This window comes from Opisthocomus hoazin, chromosome 6 (assembly GCF_030867145.1).
Source record: "Opisthocomus hoazin isolate bOpiHoa1 chromosome 6, bOpiHoa1.hap1, whole genome shotgun sequence".
Taxonomy (NCBI): domain Eukaryota; kingdom Metazoa; phylum Chordata; class Aves; order Opisthocomiformes; family Opisthocomidae; genus Opisthocomus; species Opisthocomus hoazin.
This window is the reverse complement of record NC_134419.1, coordinates 1,610,727-1,633,657: the sequence shown is the minus strand read 5'-3', so window position 1 is coordinate 1,633,657 and position 22,931 is coordinate 1,610,727. Positions and strand designations below refer to the sequence as shown.

Here is a 22,931-nt window from a genome sequence, read left to right as displayed (position 1 = left end):
TCTGCGAATATGATCCCACACGTTGTCTTAAGTGGGAAAATGTTCGCAGCCCTTATATGGCGAGGGATTTTTTTTCCTAAATCCCTCGGTGCCTTCTCCTGCAGCGGTAACGCAGTTTCCTCTGCCCGGTGCTTCGTAGGCTGGATATCGATTACGAACCAGAAATACAAAATGGTCTTTCTTTTTTTTTTCCTGGCATAAATATCCTGCGGCGTAACCTGCTCTCCCTCGTGCCCCGTTCGGAAATCATTTCTGGGAGCGGCTGGTGGCTTTCAGAGGTGGTCGCTGCGTCGGTGCCAAGCCGACGGAGAAGCCCCTGAGGGCAGCGAGGATCGCCGCGTGGCGACGCGCCGTGCTTTCCGGCCGCGTGTCGGGGGCCATCTTGCCACGTTGCGTGGTGAGGCTGCGAGCGCCCGGCGACGCTGTGGAGGGACGTCGGAGCGCGGCTGGCTGCTGCTTGTGCAATTCAGGGTGAAGAGTTCTCCAGGTTGATGGAAGAGCAGGATTACCCTCAGGTGGTTTTTTTTGAGGAATACTCATTTTTGCATTGGATTCTCCTGCCCAGTGGGATAACACCCCCAAAACCCTTTTGGCTTGCGAGAGGAAGGCCGTGCAACGCTCGTGGCCATGTGCGGGAGGAGGGGGTGCGAGTCTGCGTCATGCTGGCCATGGTGGATGGCCTTTGGAGGCTCCTTGCCGCGCGGAGGGTACGGGGCAAGGCCTGTGCGGTCGCCCAGTCTGGAGGTGGAGGGTGGTCACCCACCGTACTGGGCACCCAGCTAGCGTGGGCAGGAGGGAAGGAAGAGCAATGACATGAGGGTGGATGCTGTTACCCATGGGTGAGCAACGTTGTGGCATGAGCTTTCATGACCACCCTTGTTTTGAGGAGCTGTGCGTTGGTCCCTTCCCACTGGGCTTGTTCAGCCTGGAGAAGAGAAGGCTGTGAAGGGACCTCAGAAATGCCTCTAAATATCTGCAGGGTGGGGGTCAGGAGGACAGGGCCAGACTCTTTCCAGTGCTGCCCAGCGACAGGACAAGAGGCAACGGGCACAAACTGGAGCATGGGAAGCTCCAGCTGAACCCGAGGAAGAACTTCTTCCCTCTGAGGGTGACGGAGCCCTGGCCCAGGCTGCCCAGGGAGGCTGTGGAGTCTCCTTCTCTGGAGATATTCCAGCCCCGCCTGGACGCGGTGCTGTGCCCCCTGCTCTGGGTGACCCTGCTTGGGCAGGGGGTTGGGCTGGGTGACCCACAGAGGGCCCTGCCAACCCCTAACATCCTGGGATTCTATGGGTGCACGGCAAGAAGGTAGATGGAGATGGCCTGGTGTGGAGGCATGGAGGAGTGGGGCTCTACAGGGATCCATGGGGATCTGTGGGGAGAGGAGAGGGTCAGGCAGGTGCTGGGAGGTCGCTGGAGGAGCCGGGATCCTCTTGGTCTCCCGAGACTGATGGTCACAGTCTGCATTTCCTCGGTGGTCCTTGGGTACCTTCGTCCTTGTTTCATCCGAGCTTTGTCCTGGGGCAGACTGGGAAGTGTTCCTGCGAAGGCTGTCGTGCGGCGTCCGTGTCGGGTCGCACCGGGTGGTGGCTCGTGCCGTAGGGCTGGTGGGCCCACCAGGTCCCGTCCCCGCTCGGAGGGGAGGACACGCCTGTCCCCGGGGCTGTCCCCGTGCCCGTGGAGCACGTCCTCCCTCTGGGTCTGGGCACGGCAGAGATGCTGCTGTCGATGCGCGGGTGCAGGCGTTGTCTCAGGAGTTAAGAAGATGGTGTAATCCTGTGTACGAGCGGGAAGGTGCCCGTTACGGTACGAAAACGTAGTTACGATCAATATTAATAACATTCCAAGGTTTAATCATGTTCTTGAAAGTCCTACCACTGAGCAAAACTCACTTATTTATGCAGGTGACTGTTTTCAGGTGAGGTTTGAGGATCAAAACAAATTGGATCAACAATGCCATGAAAGTCTGTGTGACTTTTAGTATCTCCTTGATGTGACAGTTAAGTAGAACCATTTCTTGCTTTCTAAAAGGAAGAAGCAACGGGAGTTTTGAGACAAAATTGACTTCTTGAACAGTATTTTTTACCAAATACTGAACAGAATAAGAGTTTGTGAGAAATGCTAGGCTGTAGATATATTGTGTTTGTAGCCACTTGTTGATGGGGCCTGTGCCACAGCCTGGTTTGTGGTTTATGAACGTCACCTGGCACCGAGGGCTTGACCCCGAGCTGTGGCCAGGGTGGAGGCCAGCTCCATGGACCGTCGCAGGTGCGGACCCCACCTGATGGGCCGTTTGGGCGAGCAGTGGTCTTGGTGAAGTTTGAGAACAAGACTCGGTTAATTTTCCGTCTGAACCCGAGGAAGAACTTCTTCCCTCTGAGGGTGACAGAGCCCTGGCCCAGGCTGCCCAGGGAGGTTGTGGAGTCTCCTTCTCTGGAGATATTCCAGCCCCGCCTGGACAAGGTCCTGTGCAGCCTGCTGTAGGTGACCCTGCTTGGGCAGGGGGTTGGGCTGGGTGACCCACAGAGGTCCCTTCCAACCCCTACTATTCTGTGATTCTGTGAATGTGCGGGTGTTCGTAAGAATTTTTTCTTAGCGCCGTAAAATAGGGTTTTCCTTCTTTGCCGCTCCGTGGCTGCAGATGCTGCAGTATTTTTCTAAGTCCTGAGGGCTGTTCCTAGCAAGGCCACGCTTCAGGATTCCGGCGGAAGGAGCTGTGAAAGAGCCCGCGCTAAAAATTGAGCGCTGCCATGCTTGCCTCTGGTAGCTCATCGGCTTTCAGATCCCTGCACAGGAGCTCCTCTAGGAGAAGGATTTCCAAGGCTGCCCGGTGCCTATGCCTCCATGCTGCCAGGGAAAGGCACTCTTTTTAATGGGATGTCATTAACGCTCTGCTGCTGAGTGATGATTCCCATCTATAATAGCAACAATATGTTAACTTCGACAAGTTAAAAATTAAGGTCCTGGAACTGCCAGTCAGAGCGCAAGGGCTGCCGGCGCTCCTTAATCATCGCTGCTATTTTTGTGTGGACAGATTTAGCATGAATAGGTGTGATGCAAAGTGTCATAGCAGATTTAGCCCTTGTCCAAGACATCTTAGTTTCAGAATGGCACTCTTTGTATGAAATTCATCAAGAAAGTCAGTCTTTAGCCATGGGGAGTCGTGGGGGGGGCAAAAACCAAAGGAACAAAACCCAGTTGTATCATTTACACAGAATCACGGAATGGTCGGGGTTGGCAGGGCCCTCTGTGGGTCCCCCAGCCCAACCCCCTGCCCAAGCAGGGTCACCCAGAGCAGGCTGCACAGCACCGCGGCCAGGCGGGGCTGGAACATCTCCAGAGAAGGAGACTCCATAGCCTCCCTGGGCAGCCTGGGCCAGGGCTCCGTCACCCTCAGAGGGAAGAAGTTCTTCCTCATCTTCAGCTGGAACTTCCCATGCTCCAGTTAGTGCCCATTGCCCCTTGTCCTGTCGCTGGGCACCACTGGAAAGAGTCTGGCCCCGTCCTCCTGACACCCACCCTGCAGATATTTAGAGGCATTTCTAAGGTCCCCTCTCAGCCTTGTTTTCTCCAGGCTGAACAAGCCCAGCTCCCTCAGCCTCTCCTCGTAGGAGAGATGCTCCAGTCCCCTCCTCATCCTCGTAGCCCTCCACTGGACTCTATCCAGTAGCTCCTCATCTTTCTTGAACTGGGGAGCCCAGCACTGGACACAGCACTGCAGATGGGGCCTCCACAGGGCAGAGCAGAGGAGAAGGAGAATGTCCCTTGTCCTGCTGCCCACACTCCTCTTGATGCACCCCAGGATCCCATTGCCCTTCTTGGCACCCAGGGCACGCTGCTGGCTCATGGTCACCCTGTTGTCCCCCAGCACTCCCAGTCCCTCTCCGCAGAGCTGCTCTCCAGCAGGTCAGTCCCAGCCTGTACTGGTGCCTGGGGTTGTTCCTCCTCAGGGGCAGGACCCTGCACTTGCCCTTGTTGAACCTCATCAGGTTCCTTTCTGCCCAACTTTCTACCCATTTGTGCCCCCATATTTCTTCAATTTAACTGCCTTTCTGTGAAATACAACAAAGCCAATGGTTTCCAAGGCAGTGGAGCAGTGACCCTGCCCGTGAGGTGCGTGTTTTGTGCGATGACTTAACAGGCTGCTTAATTTGTGGCAAAAGAGCTGAATGGGATTCCATGGGCTGTTGTTGGGTTGGGCTCTGGTCCGTAGCTGTCTTGGAAGCGTTCAGGTCTACATCCCCGATTCCGTACCTGGTTCTTTCACACACTCCTAAGGTTTCTTCATTCCTTTACCTGGTGGTGGTTTGGGCTGTTGGTTTTTCTGCCTTTCAGTACTGCATGCTGCGTCTCAGCAGAAGGACTCTTCCGTGGGCATCGTCGTTCTCCGCTGCCCCACCAGCCGCTCTACGTGCTCAGTCGCTGCCCTGCCAGGGGATGGAGGCAGGAGCCTGGTGATTCTCAGGACTTGCAGCTCCTGCAGTTGGGATATCATCCATAAATTTGGTTAAAGCAGAAAAAACCTCATCAGCATTGGCTGTCAGATTATCCTGAGATTAGAGAAATCTTAATTACTTCTGCTAGATTTGATTCTGACTGGTCACGCTAAACTCATCATAATAAGTTACGAGGTCGCTTAGGGAGAAACTGAGAGGCAGGATTAACGTGCTGTGCTATCAGCAGTGGTGCTCTGATACCAGGTTTATTTGGAGCTCTTGTTTTTCCGCTGGAGATGATGAGGAGCTGCTCCCGATAGATGTTCTCCATGCCACCGGGGATGTGGTAGATGTCTGTCACGTTTCCCCCAACTCATCTCTTCCATAGACTGACCTACTTAGAGACTCTTCACAGAGAAGTCTGTACCTCTGCCCATCCTTTTCATCCTATTTTGAGCGTTTTCCAAATCTAGTATGTCCTTCCCTTTTATTTCAATGAGGGGACCATTTTTTTATGGCTTTAGAATAGCTCTAGGAAACCTTAGAGTAAAAGAAATGGTGTCCTTTCTGAAATACTTTGCATCTTTCTAGTCCATTAGTCTGAATGCCCTGGCTTTGGCGGCGTGGGGTGAACAGCATGAGAAACCATAACTGGTGTTAACAGGAATGCAAGACGAACACAATACAATGAGTTTGTTCTTCTTAATAAATGCTTACCTAAAATACAGTACCCTTTCAGAGGAATGTTCATAGCTGACAAGAAAGAAAAAAGAGCGATCATTATCTTTCCAACGAACTGATAAGTCTGAATATTAAATCATCTACAGAAGCTACCTCTTGGCTTCTATCTGTCCTCTTTCTCCATCTACGTGACAGCAGAGAACTTCGCTGCTTCCCTCTTTGGGGTTAAGAGAAAACACGTTAGCGTGAAGTACAAAACCGATTATGGGCCCTTGTCTGTAACGCACAATTTATGTGTGTGCATGTATAAATGAGTAAGTGTATCCATATAAAAATATAGTTTTACATTAATACATGCATAAAAATTTGATTTCTCACTGATGATAGAGATTGCTCCGTTCTCTCAACAGTAGAGGACCTGGAAGCGTTCAGCAGGTACAATGCAAAGCATGAAGGAGTTGTAGGACTTTTCAAAACCTTCAGCACGTGGTGGGGCCAGGGCTTCCTCCTCACCTCCTGGGACTTCTTGGTTCCCTCTGAATGACGTGCGGTGGAGTAAGTTGTGCTGGAACGGGTTAAGCTGGAAGTGGGGTGAGGAGAGCTTGTTTCGGGTGATGTGTGTGTTTAGGAGGTGTGACGATACTCACACGAGTTTGGTGGGAGTGAAGACAGGGACGTCATGGAGCCGCGTGGAAGCAAATGGTACAATAAAGAAACCTTGGAGCTGAATTTTCTTCTACTCAAAGTCCAAATAGATTTAGAGTTCCTTGTTATCTTGCTGCAGAAAAGAAGGGCAGGCTGCTCGCATGTGGGCCCTCGTGGGGCTGAGTTCAGCAGGTAGTGCCCTCGGGCTCCCCGTGAAGGGGAGAGCTTGCACCTGAATCCTCTGTGTCCTGTTGACCCCAGTGTTTTCATAGCAGCTTTGTTGCCATTTCAGGATATTTTAACAAGCAGCTTGACTTTTCCCATAAGGAAAAAGGGCTACAAGGAGGATGAGGGGACGGGAGCATCTCTCCTGCGAGGAGAGGCTGAGGGAGCTGGGCTTGTTCAGCCTGGAGAAGACAAGGCTGAGAGGGGACCTTAGAAATGCCTCTAAATATCTGCAGGGTGGGTGTCAGGAGGATGGGGCCAGACTCTTTCCAGTGGTGCCCAGCGACAGGACAAGGGGCAATGGGCACAAACTGAAGCAGAGGAAGCTCCAGCTGAACATGAGGAAGAACTTCTTCCCTCTGAGGGTGACGGAGCCCTGGCCCAGGCTGCCCAGGGAGGCTGTGGAGTCTCCTTCTCTGGAGATATTCCAGCCCTGCCTGGACGTGGTGCTGTGCAGCTGCTCTGGGTGACCCTGCTTGGGCAGGGGGTTGGGCTGGGGGACCCCCAGAGGTCCCTGCCAACCCCGTCCTCCTGTGTTGGTGTTATCTTTTCAGATGCAGCATCTGTTGCTCTCTTCTCAAAACACGCACTGCAGTTCCGTAAGGCGTGCAGTGCTTCACGTGTTTCCCTTTCACCCTGTAGCCCTTAGTTTTACACTGCCGGGTGAGCAGGGATGGCCAAACCAGATGTGCTGTGAGATCCTTTTCTTTCCTACTTCTGTTGTGGTTTCTTTTCAACCCACTCTGCTCTGGGAAAACACTTAGAAAAATTGAAAAACTTTTTGTTTTCCCCCCGCTATGGCTTTGAAGACCCCCTCTGTGCTCTTTGCTGACCTTGGAGGGCTTCATAGCTGAGAGCAGGGCTCCGGCAAAGCCCTGTTGTCAGACCTGCGTGCCGCACCGTAGGCTTGTGGAGCAGCGAGCTCCTGGCGAGCAGGAGGAGAAGGGACCAGCACCACGTCCTTCGCCAGCCTTCAGCCTGCCCGTGAGCCGCTGCGTGCCGCTGCCGGAGCCGGAGAGGAAGCGAAAGAGCGCTTGGAAATTGTATGGTGGAAAAAGCTATTAATATTAAGGCGCTTTCTCTTGTTTTCAGCTGTGAACTGTAGTTTACTAGGATTATTTCTTTCCTAATAAATTGCGTGTAGCTCATCTCGGCGTCGAAACACGTTAAGCTTTTTGCTCTGATGTCTGTTACGCGGGTTAATTTGATTCATCTTTGGAAAGGAGTTTATGACCAGATGCATGAGATTTGACTCTGAGATGCCATGCAGCTTGTTCGTTCTATCTGGATATACCCAGAAGGTCAAATTCTGCTCCTTTCTACCGTCCTGATTTAGTTGAAGTCAGGAGAGCTGAGGGCTATGAGGATGAGGAGGGGACTGGAGCATCTCTCCTAGGAGGAGAGGCTGAGGGAGCTGGGCTTGTTCAGCCTGGAGAAGAGAAGGCTGAGAGGGGACCTTAGAAATGCCTCTAAATATCTGCAGGGTGGGGGTCAGGAGGATGGGGCCAAGCTCTTTCCAGTGGTGCCCAGCGACAGGACAAGGGGCAATGGGCACAAACTGGAGCAGAGGAAGCTCCAGCTGAACCCGAGGAAGAACTTCTTCCCTCTGAGGGTGACGGAGCCCTGGCCCAGGCTGCCCAGGGAGGCTGTGGAGTCTCCTTCTCTGGAGATATTCCAGCCCCGCCTGGCCGCGGTGCTGTGCAGCCGGCTCTGGGTGACCCTGCTTGGGCAGGGGGTTGGGCTGGGTGACCTCCAGAGGTCCCTGCCAACCCCGACCATGCTGGGATTCTGTGATTGGTGCGGGATGAGGGCGTCAGCTCACCCACCGGGCTCGCAGCCACCCCTGGTTCTGCCCGCGGTGCGATTGCTCCGGCCCGGCAGCATTCGAGGAGTCGTTTTGGCTGCTTTCACACCCACCCTACAAAAATATCCTGCGTCAGTATCTGTGTCGCGTTCTTCTCGGGGAAGAAAATAGAGCTGAAGGGTGCTGGGCTGCATCCTCGCAGCCTCTCCTACACACGCGGACGGCAGCCAAGCAGGGACAGGATGAGGCAGTAACCTCGGTGCTCACACGGTAAAATGATTTACAAACACCAATGCTGGAAGAAAAGCATGCCAAGAAAGAAATCGAGGTCTTGTGCAGTGTCACTATTGATTTTGTAATTGATTTCCTGGAGCAAAATTTCTAATTTTATGATATTTTAGTGTCATATATTTGTGATGTTTGTCAACAAGATGAGCAAAAGGCAGATCTATTCGTAGTAGTTCTGAGTCGTGTAACAATGTCTTTTTAATGAAGTGCAATGGATATAAAGCAGCCTCAGCTGTGTTTTACACTGCAGAAGCCATATCCAGGGCTGCATCCCCAGCAGCGTGGGCACGGGATGAGGGGGGGGATTCTGCCCCTCTGCCCCGCTCTGCTGAGACCCCCCGGGAGTCCTGCGCCCAGCTCTGGAGCCCTCAGCACAGGGCAGAGCTGGAGCTGTGGGAGCGGGACCGGAGGAGGCCCCAGCAATGATGCGAGGGCTGGAACCCCTCTGCTGGGAGGAGAGGCTGGGAGAGCTGGGGCTGCTCAGCCTGGGGAGGAGAAGGCTCCAGGGAGACTTCAGAGCAGCCTGGCAGTGCCTGGAGGGGCTGCGAGAGAGCTGGAGAGGGGCTGGGACAAGGGCAGGGGGTGACAGGACAAGGGGTGATGGCTTCAAGCTGAAAGAGGGGAGGTTTAGATGAGATAGGAGGAGGAAATTCTTCCCCATGAGGGTGGTGAGGCCCTGGCCCAGGCTGCCCAGAGAAGCTGTGGCTGCCCCCTCCCTGGCAGTGCTCAAGGCCAGGTTGGATGGAGCTCTGAGCACCCTGGGCTGGTGGGAGATGTCCCTGCCCATGGCAGGGGGGTTGGAACCAGATGATCTTCAAGGTCCCTTCCAACCCAAACCACTCTGTGATTCTATACACAACATTATGGGGATTGTATCAGGGGCTCAGTTAAGTTGCTGGAATGTCTTCTACAGACTCTGTATTGTGAGGGCACATTGTTGAATATCTCTTATTTTTATATTTTGTACTGAGTGGTGCTGGATTCATTGCATCTAGAAGCTGCTGTGTCTCTCCTTTCCCTTCCCCTAGTGTAAATCCAGTTAGTGCTTTGGCGTTACGCTGTCCCTGCGGCTGCGTGACTCGCGGTGAAGGGGATGCACGGGAGCCCACGGTGAGCACACAGCGATGCGCAGCGAGCCCAGGAGTTGCGCGGGGTGAGGAGCCCGCTCCGCGTTCCTTGGTGGTGACGTTAAGCAGGAGCTGCTCACTCGATGTCGCGCAGACGGCGGGACTGAGCGCTCTGCTTTCGCGTGTGTTGAGCTGTTGAGGATGCTGGTCTCCAAGCAGCTTCTGGGCTTGTTCAGCCTGGAGAAGAGAAGGCTGAGAGGGGACCTTCGAAATGCCTCTAAATATCTGCAGGGTGGGGGTCAGGAGGACGGGGCCAGACTCTTTCCAGTGGTGCCCAGCGACAGGACAAGGGGCAATGGGCACAAACTGGAGCATGGGAAGTTCCAGCTGAAGATGAGGAAGAACTTCTTCCCTCTGAGGGTGACGGAGCCCTGGCCCAGGCTGCCCAGGGAGGCTGTGGAGTCTCCTTCTCTGGAGATATTCAAGACCTGCCTGGACAAGGTCCTCTACAGCCTGCTGTAGGTGACCCTGCTTCGGCAGGAGGGTTGGACTAGATGACCCACAGAGGTCCCTTCCAACCCCTGCCATTCTGTGAGCAGACCTCGTGGTGAAAGTCCCTGTGTCAGCTGGCGGCTCGGCTGTGGAAAGCACCCGAAAGGGACCTGCAGCTCCAGAGGTTTTATAGCCCGTCCTTTCTTAGCTTGAGCAACCTTGGTGTCTCAGGTGTGGTTACAAGAGCGGAACGCGACTCTTGGAGACGCTCGGGCTGTCAGGCAGGCGCAGGAATGACCCAGTGCCGCAGGGCGGACAGCGGTCCTGCGGGATTTCATCCGAGCTCGTGTCTGCAGCAGTGCCTGCGACCTGCGGGCGGTGCAATGAATACGGTGCCCAGACCGTTGGCGAAGCTTTGAGAGACGTGTAAGGCGCTGGGATGTGCTGTGTGAAGGATCCATAGGCGACCTTCTCATCGCTCATCCCTCTGTCAAGTTTCTCTTCGCCGTGTGCAGTATGCTAACAGCAGGGAAATCACAGAATCACAGAATAGTAGGGGTTGGAAGGGACCTCTGTGGGTCATCCAGTCCCTGTTTTGGTGTTGCTGTTTTTCTGGACTTTCTGTTTTGTTTTTGCAAGCGCGTGTGATGTCTCCACTCCTGGAGGTTGTAAAAGAGCTCCCAAATAGCTGGATTCTTCTTCTGAAACCATGGAGGGGGAGATAGGAAATAATGAGTCACTTTGTGCTTTCGGAATCGTGAACACAAACTGGGTCCTGATCCAAAGGCTCCCTGGGATCGGTAAAACTTGCGCTGACTTGCAGAAGATACGAATCAGGCTGCCACAACTTACGTATTTAGCACAGCTTTGTCAGAGCCTTTATTCCGCACAGAGCCGAATACGTTTTTTTTTTAACAAGCTGATATTTGTACTTTAAATAGCGCATGGTGTGATGGAAGTATCAAAACATCGCGAAGAGGTCGTTCTGAGGTGCCTTCCTCCGTTTCAAAAACCATTCTGCGCGCTGTCGTGCCCTGATAACGTTTCATTTTTTTTCTGCAAAATTTTGTTTAGAAGCACCCGTTAGAGCAGCTCAGGGTGATTTAAATGAAGTGCCTGTCACAGGAAAACCCAGTCTGCTTTGCAGGTCGCGTGTGGCCAAAGGCAGGCTGTGTTTTCTTCACCAGAGACCAGCTGGATGGTATTGATCGTCAGCGGAAGGGAAGGGTCCCTTGGGGTGGGGAGAGGCTGCGGCCGGGGTGCTGCAAGGAGCTTCCACACCATGCAAGTCAGGTCAGGTGCTCAGAATCACAGCATGGTCAGGGTTGGAAGGGACCTCTGTGGGTCACCCAGCCCAACCCCCTGCCCAAGCAGGGTCACCCAGAGCCGGCTGCACAGCACCGCGTCCAGGTGGGTCTGGAATATCTCCAGAGAAGGAGACTCCACAGCCTCCCTGGGCAGCCTGGGCCAGGGCTCCGTCACCCTCAGAGGGAAGAAGTTCTTCCTCGGGTTCAGACGGAACTTCCCATGCTCCAGTTTGTGCCCGTTGCCCCTTGTCCTGTCGCTGGGCACCACTGGAAAGAGTCTGGCCCCGTCCTCCTGACCCCCACCCTGCAGATATTTAGAGGCATTTCTAAGGTCCCCTCGCAGCCTTCTCTTCTCCAGGCTGAACAAGCCCAGCTCCCTCAGCCTCTCCTCGTAGGAGAGATGCTCCAGTCCCCTCCTCATCCTCGTAGCCCTCCACTGGACTCTCTCCAGTAGCTCCTCATCTTTCTTGAACTGGGGAGCCCAGCACTGGACACAGCACTGCAGATGGGGCCTCCCCAGGGCAGAGCAGAGGGGGAGGAGAACCTCCCTCGCCCTGCTGCCCACACTCCTCCTCATGCACCCCAGGATCCCATCGGCCTTCTTGGCACCCAGGGCACGCTGCTGGCTCATGGTCACCCTGTCGTCCACGAGGACACCCAGGTCCCTCTCCACAGAGCTGCTCTCCAGCCCCAGCCTGTCCTGGTGCCTGGGGTTGTTCCTCCCCAGCTCGCCCGCCGTCTTTGCGCTGGGTTGGCGCAGATGAGCTGGGTTGTTAGTGCTTACCGAGATGGAACAGGTCTGAAAGCTTCCTCATCGGACTTTGTTTTGTGGGGGTCTTTAAGTAGCAGCATTTTATGTCAATTTGGTTTGTTTATTTCTGTCGATTCGTGTCATTGTAGTCATTTTATGCACCAAATACAGAGCTGTGTTATTCGCAAGCACTGACCAGAACAGATCCAAGGAGAGTCCCAGGCCAGCTGAATGGAGACAGGAAAATGTCCTGGAGCACCGTCCCGTGCTCCGTCCGCGCCCTGCCCGCGGCTCCCACCCGAGCGCAGCCTCCAAGACGAGCTCACCTGGCTGCCGGCGTAACTGGATTTTCATGGAAGAAAAGACACTGGCTGAGAGCTTTAGGTATATTAAAATAAAGATATTTTCAGCTGTCGTCTGAAATTCTAAAGGGCTTTGTGGCAAGGTTAAGCATTTTTGTCAGAAGAGGCTTGAATATGGTTGTTTCGTAAGGCGGTTGATCCATAATAGATCCCTTAAGGTGGGGTGGGCCGCAGGACACCTTTTTCTCCCTGTTTATTTATTTTTTTATATTCTATGAATCTCAGCTTGGCTTTTCCCATTCTCCTTGCAGCATACGGCTGGCAGAGGCGTGGGGCGGAGGGCGGGAGGGAAGCCGGGCGGAGGCACGGCGCATCCGTGCGGCGGATCCCCTGGGATCTGGCCAACGGGGCTGCAGGGCTGCGCGTGGTTTTACGGCGCGGGTCTGTAGCAGGGCTGCAGCGGGGAGAACTGACTGGCACGGCGTCTCGGGTAGAACTGCGAGAGGGTGTATTGTAGTTGCTCATTTTCTTAACTTGTAACCTGAAGTACTTATTGTGGTGAGTATCTCCCATGGGGTGTCTGAAGAGGGATTTGTTTTCTTTCAGTATCTTCATTTTTTTAAAAATTATGTATTTCTTTTTTAATTGTGAGAGTGATTTAACTGTATCTCTTCCCAAAAGATTAGCAGCAAAAGCCTCTGCAATGTGTTGGGAAGGAGCTTGGCTTTAATGAACTAGTTCCCGTGGTCCCCTGTTACTGCGCGCGGTCTCACAGGCGGTGTCGCGGTTCCTGTCTCCGAAACTCCGAGCTCTGCGTAGCAAGTGGGGTCTTTGTGACTTCTGAAAGGAAAAATGTAAAACAAGATAAATAAAAAAAGGTTGAAAGTAATTAACATTTCCCAGCCAAACAAAAATAATGATAGTTATTGTAGGCACTGTGTACTCTAATTAGATTCTTAGGGGATGACCCACAGCGAGTTATGGAATTGGGCGTACTGGTTTTGTAATGCCCTGGAACGATGACACTGCCTTGCCTACCTAAAGAGTGAAAGAGGTCGAACAAATGTCTTAAAATGCGTGAAAACGTTTAAAGAGCTTAATTTTAGACAGGTAGATGTTCATATAAATTAGTAATAATCTTAGTGTGTGGCATCCTTAGAAGCTGAAAATCAACAGCACCCATTTACATGGAAGTACTTGAGTTAGGCGCTGTCCGAACGAGTCGGGTGGGGGTGAGGAGGACGGGGCCAGACTCTTTCCAGTGGTGCCCAGCGAAAGGACAAGGGGCAATGGGCACAAACTGGAGCATGGGAAGTTCCATCTGAACATGAGGAAGAACTTCTTCCCTCTGAGGGTGACGTGGCCCTGGCCCAGGCTGCCCAGGGAGGCTGTGGAGTCTCCTTCTCTGGAGATATTCCAGCCCCGCCTGGCCGCGGTGCTGTGCAGCCGGCTCTGGGTGACCCTGCTTGGGCAGGGGGTTGGGCTGGGGGACCCACAGAGGTCCCTTCCAACCCCACCATGCTGGGATTCTGTGATTCTGTGAACCCGCCGTGGTATCTGCCCGTGTTGAGTGGTCTCTGGCCGCAGGACCACGCCTGGAAAACGGGCGTCCGCTCCGTTGCGTGCCTCACGGCGCCGTGCCCCGGCAGTCGTCGCTCCTCCCTGGGAGCGACAAGCGGACTCCTCGGTGGGAGACGGCAGAGCTTTACGGCTTGGTGGCCAGAAGCTGCCTCGTGCGGTGGCCCGGCTCCTCCTTCGGATTCCCCCATCAGTCCTAACTACGAGCCAGACTGCCCAGCGCCCGGGCGTGAGAACAGCTCGGGCCCCAGCAGGCTTCACGCCGCTCGAATTTGCAGCTCCGTTTCGCCCGGGACAGAGCCGAGCCCGGCCCTGGCCGGGTTCCTGGAGCAGCGCGGGCTGACGGATGCGATAACGAGCAGCTTATGAAAACGATTAATTGAAGGTGGCATCTGTCGGCCGTGAAAGCACGCGCTGTGCTGTGACCATCTCTACCGTTTGCCGGTCTGCGAGGGGCGGTTTTCCTGGCGGGAGCAGCGGAGAGGCCGTGCAGCCCGGGAATTCCGCTGCCTGTCGGAGGCTGCCGCTCCGTCTGCAAGCTGCCGCTGCCGGGATCCGGTACCAATATTTCAGTTTTTTTGCTAGTTGGGTTTTTTGTGCTTTTTCTTCCTGTTTCTTCTGTTTAATCGATGCAGCATTCTATAAAGAAAATGGTGGGGGAGACCACGGCAGAGAGCAAATAGTGGTATTTTTCCTCTGTGTTGCGCGTTCCCTGTCTCCGTCAAGCCGTGTATCGAACAGTCAAATTGCTGCCTTTGAACTGGGCGTAAAGCAGCAAGGTTTTTGTTTTCGTGGCAGTTTATATCCCCTCCCACAGAGGTGATCGAGTCTGTGCCTGCGTATTTTACACAACGTGGTCGCTATTCTGTGTTCGCTCAAATTTATTTCTGTGAGAGTAACGACACATTTTTATTAATGAATACTTTATTGCCCATGTGTGTATATTATTTATTTATAGACAGTCTTCTCCATATACTTTGCCTTATAGATAATGACCCTTGAAAAGCCTGAAGAGGGATTTTCATTTAAAACAAGTTTGTCTTTTTCCATTTGGACAAGTACAGATTTTAAAATTAACATTATCGGTGATGTCATCTCTAACGCCTGTGGAGTTCTTTGGAGAGTTCTCTGAGATGTTTGCCCTCAGCTATCTGGTTGATTTTACTGCGAGAATAAAAATTAATCTTTCCCCAGAAACACTGAGATTGTCAAAAACACCATTAATTTAGATATTAAATTAAGAAAAGAGGGGGCCTCACCTTGGTAGGTCATTGTAGGCTGTGGCACCAGTCAGAGGTGGGAAGGTGAAGGTCAGAGCCTGGTTTCGCCTGTGGGGATGGAGCAGTTTCCAGGCCGGGTGGGGTGGACAGCTAGCGCTGGGGGCACGGCAGGACCGAGCTCCAGGGGCACGGCAGGACCGAGCTCCAGGGGCATGGCAGGACCGAGCTCTGGGGGCACAGCAGGACCGAGCTCCAGGGGCACGGCAGGACCGAGCTCCGGGGCCATGGCAGGACCGAGCTCCAAGGGCACGGCAGGACCGAGCTCCGGGGACACGGCAGGACCGAGCTCCAAGGGCACAGCAGGACTGAGCTCCGGGGGCACAGCAGGACCGAGCTCCAAGGTCACAGCAGGACCGAGCTCCGGGGACGCGGCAGGACCGAGCTCCGGGGCCATGGCAGGACCGAGCTCCAAGGGCACGGCAGGACCGAGCTCCAAGGGCACAGCAGGACCGAGCTCCAAGGGCACGGCAGGACCGAGCTCCAAGGGCACAGCAGGACCGAGCTCCAAGGGCACGGCAGGACCGAGCTCCAAGGGCACAGCAGGACCGAGCTCCAAGGGCACAGCAGGACCGAGCTCCAGGGCCGTGGCAGGACCGAGCTCCGGGGCCATGGCAGGACCGAGCTCCGGGGACGCGGCGCCCGCTCTTGCTCCTCTTCAGAAGCAGGCAGGACGGGGCAGAGCTGGCACGCTGCCGCGCCGGGATGGCCGCTGCCCCGACCTTTTCACTCTTCCTTCTCGACAGAGAAGCGTGATGAGCTGTGAGAAACCCGGCAGCTGTGGGAAACCCTTGAAGTTCTGGCAATAAATTTTGATAGATGATAGTTGGGTCTTCCCAGTGTTTTTACGTGTTGTGTTCATTGCTTGATTAGCAGTTCAGACCTGCGTTCCACTGTTCTTCATCTGATACGTGCTCGTTTGTGTAACTCGTCTTGGCCTGGTGCTCCTGTCTGGCTCAGCCGAGCCGGGGGTGGAGAAGCGTTGACACGCTTTTCGAAGGCACGTCTTCAGCTCCTGCGTAAGTCAGAGCTGATTTCAAAACGGGGAGCGCAGTGACTAAATGTTTGAGAAATCTGAGCCCACGTGCCTTCAGCTGTTGGGTTTTTGGGGTTTGGGTTTTGTTTTGGATGTACGTTGGCATTAGCAGGCACTTTCCTCTAAAACTGTTTTGGATTCTGTCCACCAGCTGGAGCCTTCCCAGGTTGGTCAGACCGGCCGTTTATTGCAAGCTGAGCGCGTGTTTCTTTGTGCTCGATGGCTGAATGCGAGTTTTATTAATCCTTCTGCGGGGATGATGATGCTGCGAGGGTAGGATTAAACCTCAGGCCAGTCGTTTTACGTATTCTGAGACCTTTCACCCTGAAATGACGGTTGTACCTTCCACTGCAACCCAGCAGTTGAGTGTGGAGAGAGGAGTGATCCAAAATTGACAGTATTATGCTGAAGCACGCTTGAAATGGCAGCTTGTAGACTAAGGTAGTTCGCTGTTGGAATAAAGATACCTGTAGGCTTCTTCATAATGGACTTCTAAACTCCAACATTTGTTAATGTAAGCGTTTCAACACCTTTAGAAGTCATCCTCGGGTGTGGTAACTGTCCCTGAAAGGCTTGATTTTGATATTTTGATATTTTACAACATTGCCTCCAGTTTCCCAGTTTTTAAAAATATGCTTCCCAGTTTTGGTAGAAGGAAACTTTCTCGTAGGAAAAGTGAAATTGCCATAAAAAGCATGTTATTAAGTCTTCAGCATGAAACGTTTTTAATTTACGTATTACATTTGTTAATCGTAGGAGTGTGACTCAGTTAAACTCCCTATTCACGTATGTAAGATTTATTTTAGCTGAGGAATCTCTAAGAAAAAGGTTGGAGATGTCAGCATCTCCTCTGGCTCTGTGAAAGGAAAATACAGGTAGTAGTTAAAAAGAATTCTAGAAGGGAAGACATCAATAACTGTGTCCTCCATCCTTCTGGACAGAAAGCACGCTGGAAGGGAAGCTCTTCTTCGGGGAGAGACTCTGATAGTCAGCCCGGGAGTGACATGGAAGCTTTGTTGAATATTCTTACTCGTTTTCCTCTCAAGCTAAGTGGATGTGTCTTATCCTCTGTATAGGCACAATTAATGAAAAACCTATCGCCCCGTTCAGCACATCTGAGCGTTTGTCACTGCTTTTAATTGAATTATTCAGCATCTAGTGTGACTTGATGGACTTGGATGGCCTTCCTTTAGTCCCTGCCCTTTGAACATTTCTTTTTCTGCTAACATTTCACGTTTGAGGTTTAATCTCTTGCAGCTTTATTAGGAAGAAATTAGCTTCTACAAGAAGTGAGCTGTGGAAAATGCATATTTGGATCTTACCCTAATTGGGAAGAACATTGCTGTTGCGGCCGGCGCTTTGGAGTGCGGGTCTCGTTAATCCACCCTGCACCGTCTGGTTCACGAGAGAGCCTCGTCCTGCGGAAGATGGCAGCTGCAGGGAGTGCAGACAGAACAGGCTGATGCTTTTACTCTTAGTTTTATATTCTATTTTTATTCCCAACGTTATAATACCCCACGCAAACGTTGCTTCCTGCTGTCCCGGACTCGTACTGCAGCCCAGCTGGGGCTGCTCCCTTTGACCTCTCTGATGCCTTTGCGTTCGCCCGTTCCTGAGGCTGCTGCGCTGCACCCAGCAGTTCTGCGCAGCCCGCACCCGTCTCGTGGGTCCCGGCCTGGAGCCCTTCGCTCTGCCTGGCCCAGCTGGGTCCTGGTATTTTTTGGCCCGCTGGTAGGACACAGTCTGGCCGTGTCCTAGCGTACGCTGTTTGCTTCTTCCCTCCTGTCCAGCCAAGGGCTGTCGCCTGCTCTCTTCGCTGTTCCCGGCTCAGCTGTTCCTAACCCACTTGCACAGAAGTGATTTCAGGTCAGCTGGAGTCGTGGGAGAAGAGGTGGAGTGACAAAAGACCCCAACCTGGGACCCAGATTAAAAACACACTCCTCCTGCAGCCGTTCTCCGGTTACAACTAAGCTTCTCTTCTCAACTTCTCTCTTAAGGCTATTTAAAGGCTTCTCTCTTAAAGGCTATTTAATATAATCTACTGATTCATAACATTCTGATTTCTCTGTCAGAAGTTCTACGGTAGTAAATCCAGTGCCTGCTGAGTTATGTTGCTTTACCACTGGTGCTGTGATCCCTGTACCTGTAATCCCATCGGAAGAAATTTCTAAGGCTAGTTTGACGCTGCATTTTTTCATGCACATGTGTACGGGCGTTGATTTTATTAAGCTGCTGTAATTCTTTATAAATAATGCTGTGTCTTGCTTATTCCATTACGCTGTGCAGGATCAGTGTCAGATTATCCTGTTTCCTCCGTTAATCATTCGGTGCAGCCGCTGCCTGCTCCGTGCTCATCCTCCCTGCCAGGGCCGCGTGGCACCGCAGAGGCTGGTGCAGTTGTAGGTGTGACCAACTCATCGATAGCATTGGAACACGAGTCAAAGGCTCCAGGTGTGCCCAGACAAAAGCTCCAAAGACCCAGCTTTTAGAAAGAAGGCCTGATCTAAAGTAGGAGTGTGCAGAGAAGGTTGGCCTGCACCGTCCTGGTGGTTCTTGCTGAGAGAGACCCCCCGAGGTCCCTCCAAATTCTCGTCAAACCAAGCTAGAAGAGCCTACAGAGGCATCAATAAATTCCCTGCTCCGATACGCGATCAGTTTGCTGTACTGCTAGGTTTCTTCCTAAAATACGGGCAGCGGGACAGCCGTTTGGCCTGAGCACTTTTGAATCCTGTTTGGAAAGCAAGCGGATTCCTGCGGTGCGTGGAAAAGCGCACTTTTCCGGGGTGCCATCGCGGCCGCGACGGCTGTCGTTGTGCTGGAAGCCACCCCAGAAGGCTGCTTCTCGTCGGGTGATTTAACGCGCCACGGGTCGCTTGCGGGATGTACGTACGAGTAGCGAAAGGGGATGCTATCTCATGGCAACATACAAAAAATGTGATGATATTTAGAAATATAGGGAGGCAATGTCAGTCTGTTTGCTTAGGTGCAAGGAAAGGAATCCATCCAAACGCAGCGGCAAAGGAAGGGGGTAATGGCTATTGAGCTACCATTGATTCTTAGTATTTTTGGTCGGTAATTTGTCAGGAAAATACTACTGCAAAATATCATTTTTCTGAATATGAACTGCTGTGTGATAAAATGGCCTTTTTGGCTGATTGTATACCCTGGCCTTGTGCTGCAGGGAAGCCCATCCTTTCTCAGCTGTTTATGGCGCTCTCGTTTATCTACTGAGCCATTGCCAGATCTACAAAATAACAAAACCTATTTTAAGAAAGGAAGAGAAATCCCCACTGCTCCTCAGAGACCATGGAAATGTCTTCCAGCTAATGCTAGACTGTGCTGAGGTGTTCTTGGTTCACCAGGGCAAGATTTTTTGCCTTTCTTCAGATGTCTGGTGAAACTCTGAAGGAAAACGATGTAAAGCTGACGCTCTGGGTTGGTCCACTGGAATAACTGAATTTTGGACTCCTCTCTTGTGCCAACCTCTCTGGTTCAAAAAAAGCCTTTCAGGCAGTTGGAGACGACCAGCGTAAAGAACTGTATTCTTTATGTGTTTGTGGGGGTCAGGAGGACGGGGCCAGACTCTTTCCAGTGGTGCCCAGCGACAGGACAAGGGGCAATGGGCACAAACTGGAGCATGGGAAGCTCCAGCTGAACCCGAGGAAGAACTTCTTCCCTCTGAGGGTGACGGAGCCCTGGCCCAGGCTGCCCAGGGAGGCTGTGGAGTCTCCTTCTCTGGAGATATTCCAGCCCCGCCTGGCCACGGTGCTGTGCAGCCTGCTCTGGGTGACCCTGCTTGGGCAGGGGGTTGGGCTGGGGGACCCACAGAGGGCCCTGCCAACCCCAACCATGCTGTGCTGACACCACTGAGCTGACAAAAGCCAGCGGCGCATGGGCGAGCGCGGGGAATGTGGAGGTGGAGGGATCGCTCTGGATTGCAGGGCTGTCACCTGCTGCACCACGGGCGATGCCTTTGAAGGCCTGGAGATCAGAAGTTCGTTAGACGGTGCGTTCCGGGGTGCTTCTCGTGGCGTATCGCTGCCGTGCTCGGAGAGTCTTTTGGTGCTGGGGGGAGCAAGAACACCATTGAAGCTCCGGAGAAGTTTACTAATTAAAGACGATAATAGAAGTGTGATCTGGGAGAATCACAGAATCACAGAATAGTAGGGGTTGGAAGGGACCTCTGTGGGTCATCTAGTCCAACCCCCCTGCCCAAGCAGGGTCACCTACAGCAGGCTGCACAGGACCTTGTCCAGGCGGGTCTGGAATATCTCCAGAGAAGGAGACTCCACAACCTCCCTGGGCAGCCTGTTCCAGGGCTCCGTCACCCTCAGAGGGAAGAAGTTCTTCCTCGGGTTCAGACGGAACTTCCCGTGCCTCAGTTTGTGCCCGTTGCCCCTTGTCCTGTTGCTGGGCACCACTGGAAAGAGCGTGGCCCCATCCTCCTGACCCCCACCCTTCAGATATTTGTAAGCATTTATAAGGTCCCCTGGCAGCCTTCTCCAGGCTGAACAAGCCCAGTTCCCTCAACCTCTCCTCGTAGGGGAGATGCTCCAGTCCCCTCACCATCCTCGTAGCCCTCCGCTGGACTCTCTCCAGTAGCTCCTCATCTTTCTTGAACTGGGGAGGCCAGAAGCTCCAGGGAGAGGGGAATGCGCTCTTTTTACCTTTGCGTTGTGTAAATGTGCAGCTGAGAGCAAGCGAAGAGAGGAAGAAGCTCCATCTCAGACGGGAGAACACCGGCCTCTTGCTGCCGTCGTGTTTGGAAATGAGGGCTCCTTGCTGGCGTTGCTGTAGGATAAAAGAGGGAGGAGATTCCTAGAGGAAGCAAAGTAAGAGAGGCTGCAAAGAATTACTTGTTTGTTCCCTTGCCCAAAGAGACGCGAACCTCAGAATGCCGGACAAGTGACCTATCCCTGAGGGAAGGGCTGGGCCCTGGGTTTCCAGATCCCTGGGGTGATTAACTGCGATAATTAAGGATAAATATTTTGATTAAATATAATCTATTTGGACATTTTGTCTGGCTTATTTTAATCTTTTTATCCTTTGCTTCAAATTTTGCTATTCAGCTCTGCTTAAATATTCATCAAGCTGACAATGTGAGCTAAGTTTAAAGTGGAATTCTGATTTATCAAGCATCTGGGGTACACAGATGCTGTTTTCGTGCTAGGCACTCTCTGAGGTGTGAGGACGGACTGGTGAGTGGTTAAATCCTTCCTGGGTGTCCCCTGAGAGAGGGCCCAACTGTGAAGTGTTGTAAAGGCAAGAAAGAAAAAAAATTCAATGAAATATTTTCAATGAAAGAAAAATATTTTTCTTTCATCTAAAAGACCAAATTTCTATTCCAAACGTCCTAGTGCAAAAAAGTCAGATTTGTTTTCGTCTTCTATGCTGTTAATGATTTTCATATATTCAGAAATCCTTCGGATGCTGCTAATGAAGTGACTTGCCTCGTTCATGGGACAGTGATTTAAAAGCGATGTTGCTTTGGTAACAGCAAAAGAAAAGGCAATTACACAAAACTAGCAGAAAGGAAACAAAACCAGTGAGTTGTGTCTCAGTGTGGTAACTTAGGTGTGTGTTAAAAACCGTGGTTTTGCTGGTGGTCTGTCCGCAGCCTCCTGGCTCGCCTGCGCCCACGGCGCGTGCGCTCAGCACCACGCCGAGTCTGCCGGGAGGGGAAGGGCAGGGTGACCCCACACCCGTAACTTCTGCGCTTCGATTCCTTCTGGGAAGTGCCCGTTCCTCCGCGGGAACAGGTTGGGCTCTGCTGGGTTGGTTTCTGGACCGCAGTCCGTTGCTTTTTCTGCCGGACGGAGGGTAAACCGCAAGCCTCGGGGCTCCCGCAGCGGTCCTTTCCGCGGTGGTGTCTGTGCGGGTGCTAGGTGGCACGAGTTCACTCACAGTAAACAAATCTCTATTTAAGAACGTGCTGCAGGAGCCTCTGTGCCTTGCAGAGAGAGCGTCGGAGCTGGCACGAGGACGGGGACGCTCCGAGCTGCCGCAGGTTCCCGTGCCGGCTGCCGCGGGTCGCTGGCGGCCGCGGCGAGCTCGGCGGCCAGGGCGTGCGGTCAACGCCGCAGAGGCTCTCGAGTAAACGTGCTCGAGGTGGGAAGCTGAGAGCAGCTCTTTCGAAGAAGTCCTGGTTCTTCAGCCTGCCTGAGGGCAGCCAGCCCTGCGCTGGTCACCCATCCCTTTCCCCGTCTCTGTTTTGTGCCCTGTCCTCCTCTTCCAGGGCCAGGAACATCCTTTACAGAATCACAGAATCACAGAATAGTAGGGGTTGGAAGGGACCTCTGTGGGTCACCCAGTCCAACCCCCCTGCCGAAGCAGGGTCACCTACAGCAGGCTGCACAGGACCTTGTCCAGGCGGGTCTGGAATATCTCCAGAGAAGGAGACTCCACAACCTCCCGGGTTGTTTAATTACTGCTGGCAGCCGTGGATGTTAACTAACATTAGAAACCATGTGCGTCCAGGAGAGTAAAGTAATTCTTTTTTTTGGATCTGGCCCAGAAATTCTGGTTGGTGCCTTGGGATACGCATAAGGAGAACGTCAGCAGGTTGGAGCAGAATCGCTTGTGACAGATACACATGCACGTCGCCAGCCCGAGCGGGTGTAAAGTTACGGAGGGCTCTTACACGGTCTGGAACTGCTGCCTCGTAGCTGTCCTGTAATGGGAACAAAACGAATGGTTAATATTTAACATCATGCCTGGTCTTTTTTTGGCTGACTGTGGGAATCTGAAAAAAGAAGTAGTGTGGTTTTCTTTGTTTCTTATCACCAGTTGGAGAATATTGGCCAATGCATTTCACAGAATCACAGAACAGTAGGGGTTGGAAGGGCCCTCTGTGGGTCACCCAGCCCAACCCCCTGCCCAAGCAGGGTCACCCAGAGCCGGCTGCACAGCACCGCGTCCAGGCGGGGCTGGAATATCTCCAGAGAAGGAGACTCCACAGCCTCCCTGGGCAGCCTGGGCCAGGGCTCCGTCACCCTCAGAGGGAAGAAGTTCTTCCTCGTGTTCAGCTGGAGCTTCCTCTGCTTCA

General features: G+C 53.0%; 2 protein-coding genes across 12 annotated transcripts in view; both read left to right on the top strand.

The window, feature by feature from the left end:
* Positions 1-22,931, top strand: part of SRSF11 (serine and arginine rich splicing factor 11) — a 339,983-nt gene that overhangs the window by 104,712 nt on the left and 212,340 nt on the right. The gene's annotated exons all lie outside the window — the stretch shown is intronic.
* LRRC7 (leucine rich repeat containing 7) overlaps positions 1-22,931 on the top strand; it is a 332,198-nt gene that overhangs the window by 142,683 nt on the left and 166,584 nt on the right. The window contains exon 1 of one of the 11 annotated variants that reach the window (XM_075424250.1): positions 11,863-12,077. The exons of 5 other annotated variants lie outside the window; for them this stretch is intronic. In XM_075424250.1, coding sequence (XP_075280365.1) covers positions 11,939-12,077 — 139 coding nt within the window. In that variant the 5' untranslated portion in view covers positions 11,863-11,938. Of the gene's footprint in view, positions 1-11,862; positions 12,078-22,931 lie in introns of those variants that run through there. 5 more of the 11 variants (XR_012764360.1, XM_075424251.1, XM_075424246.1 and 2 more) reach the window with 5 other exon arrangements.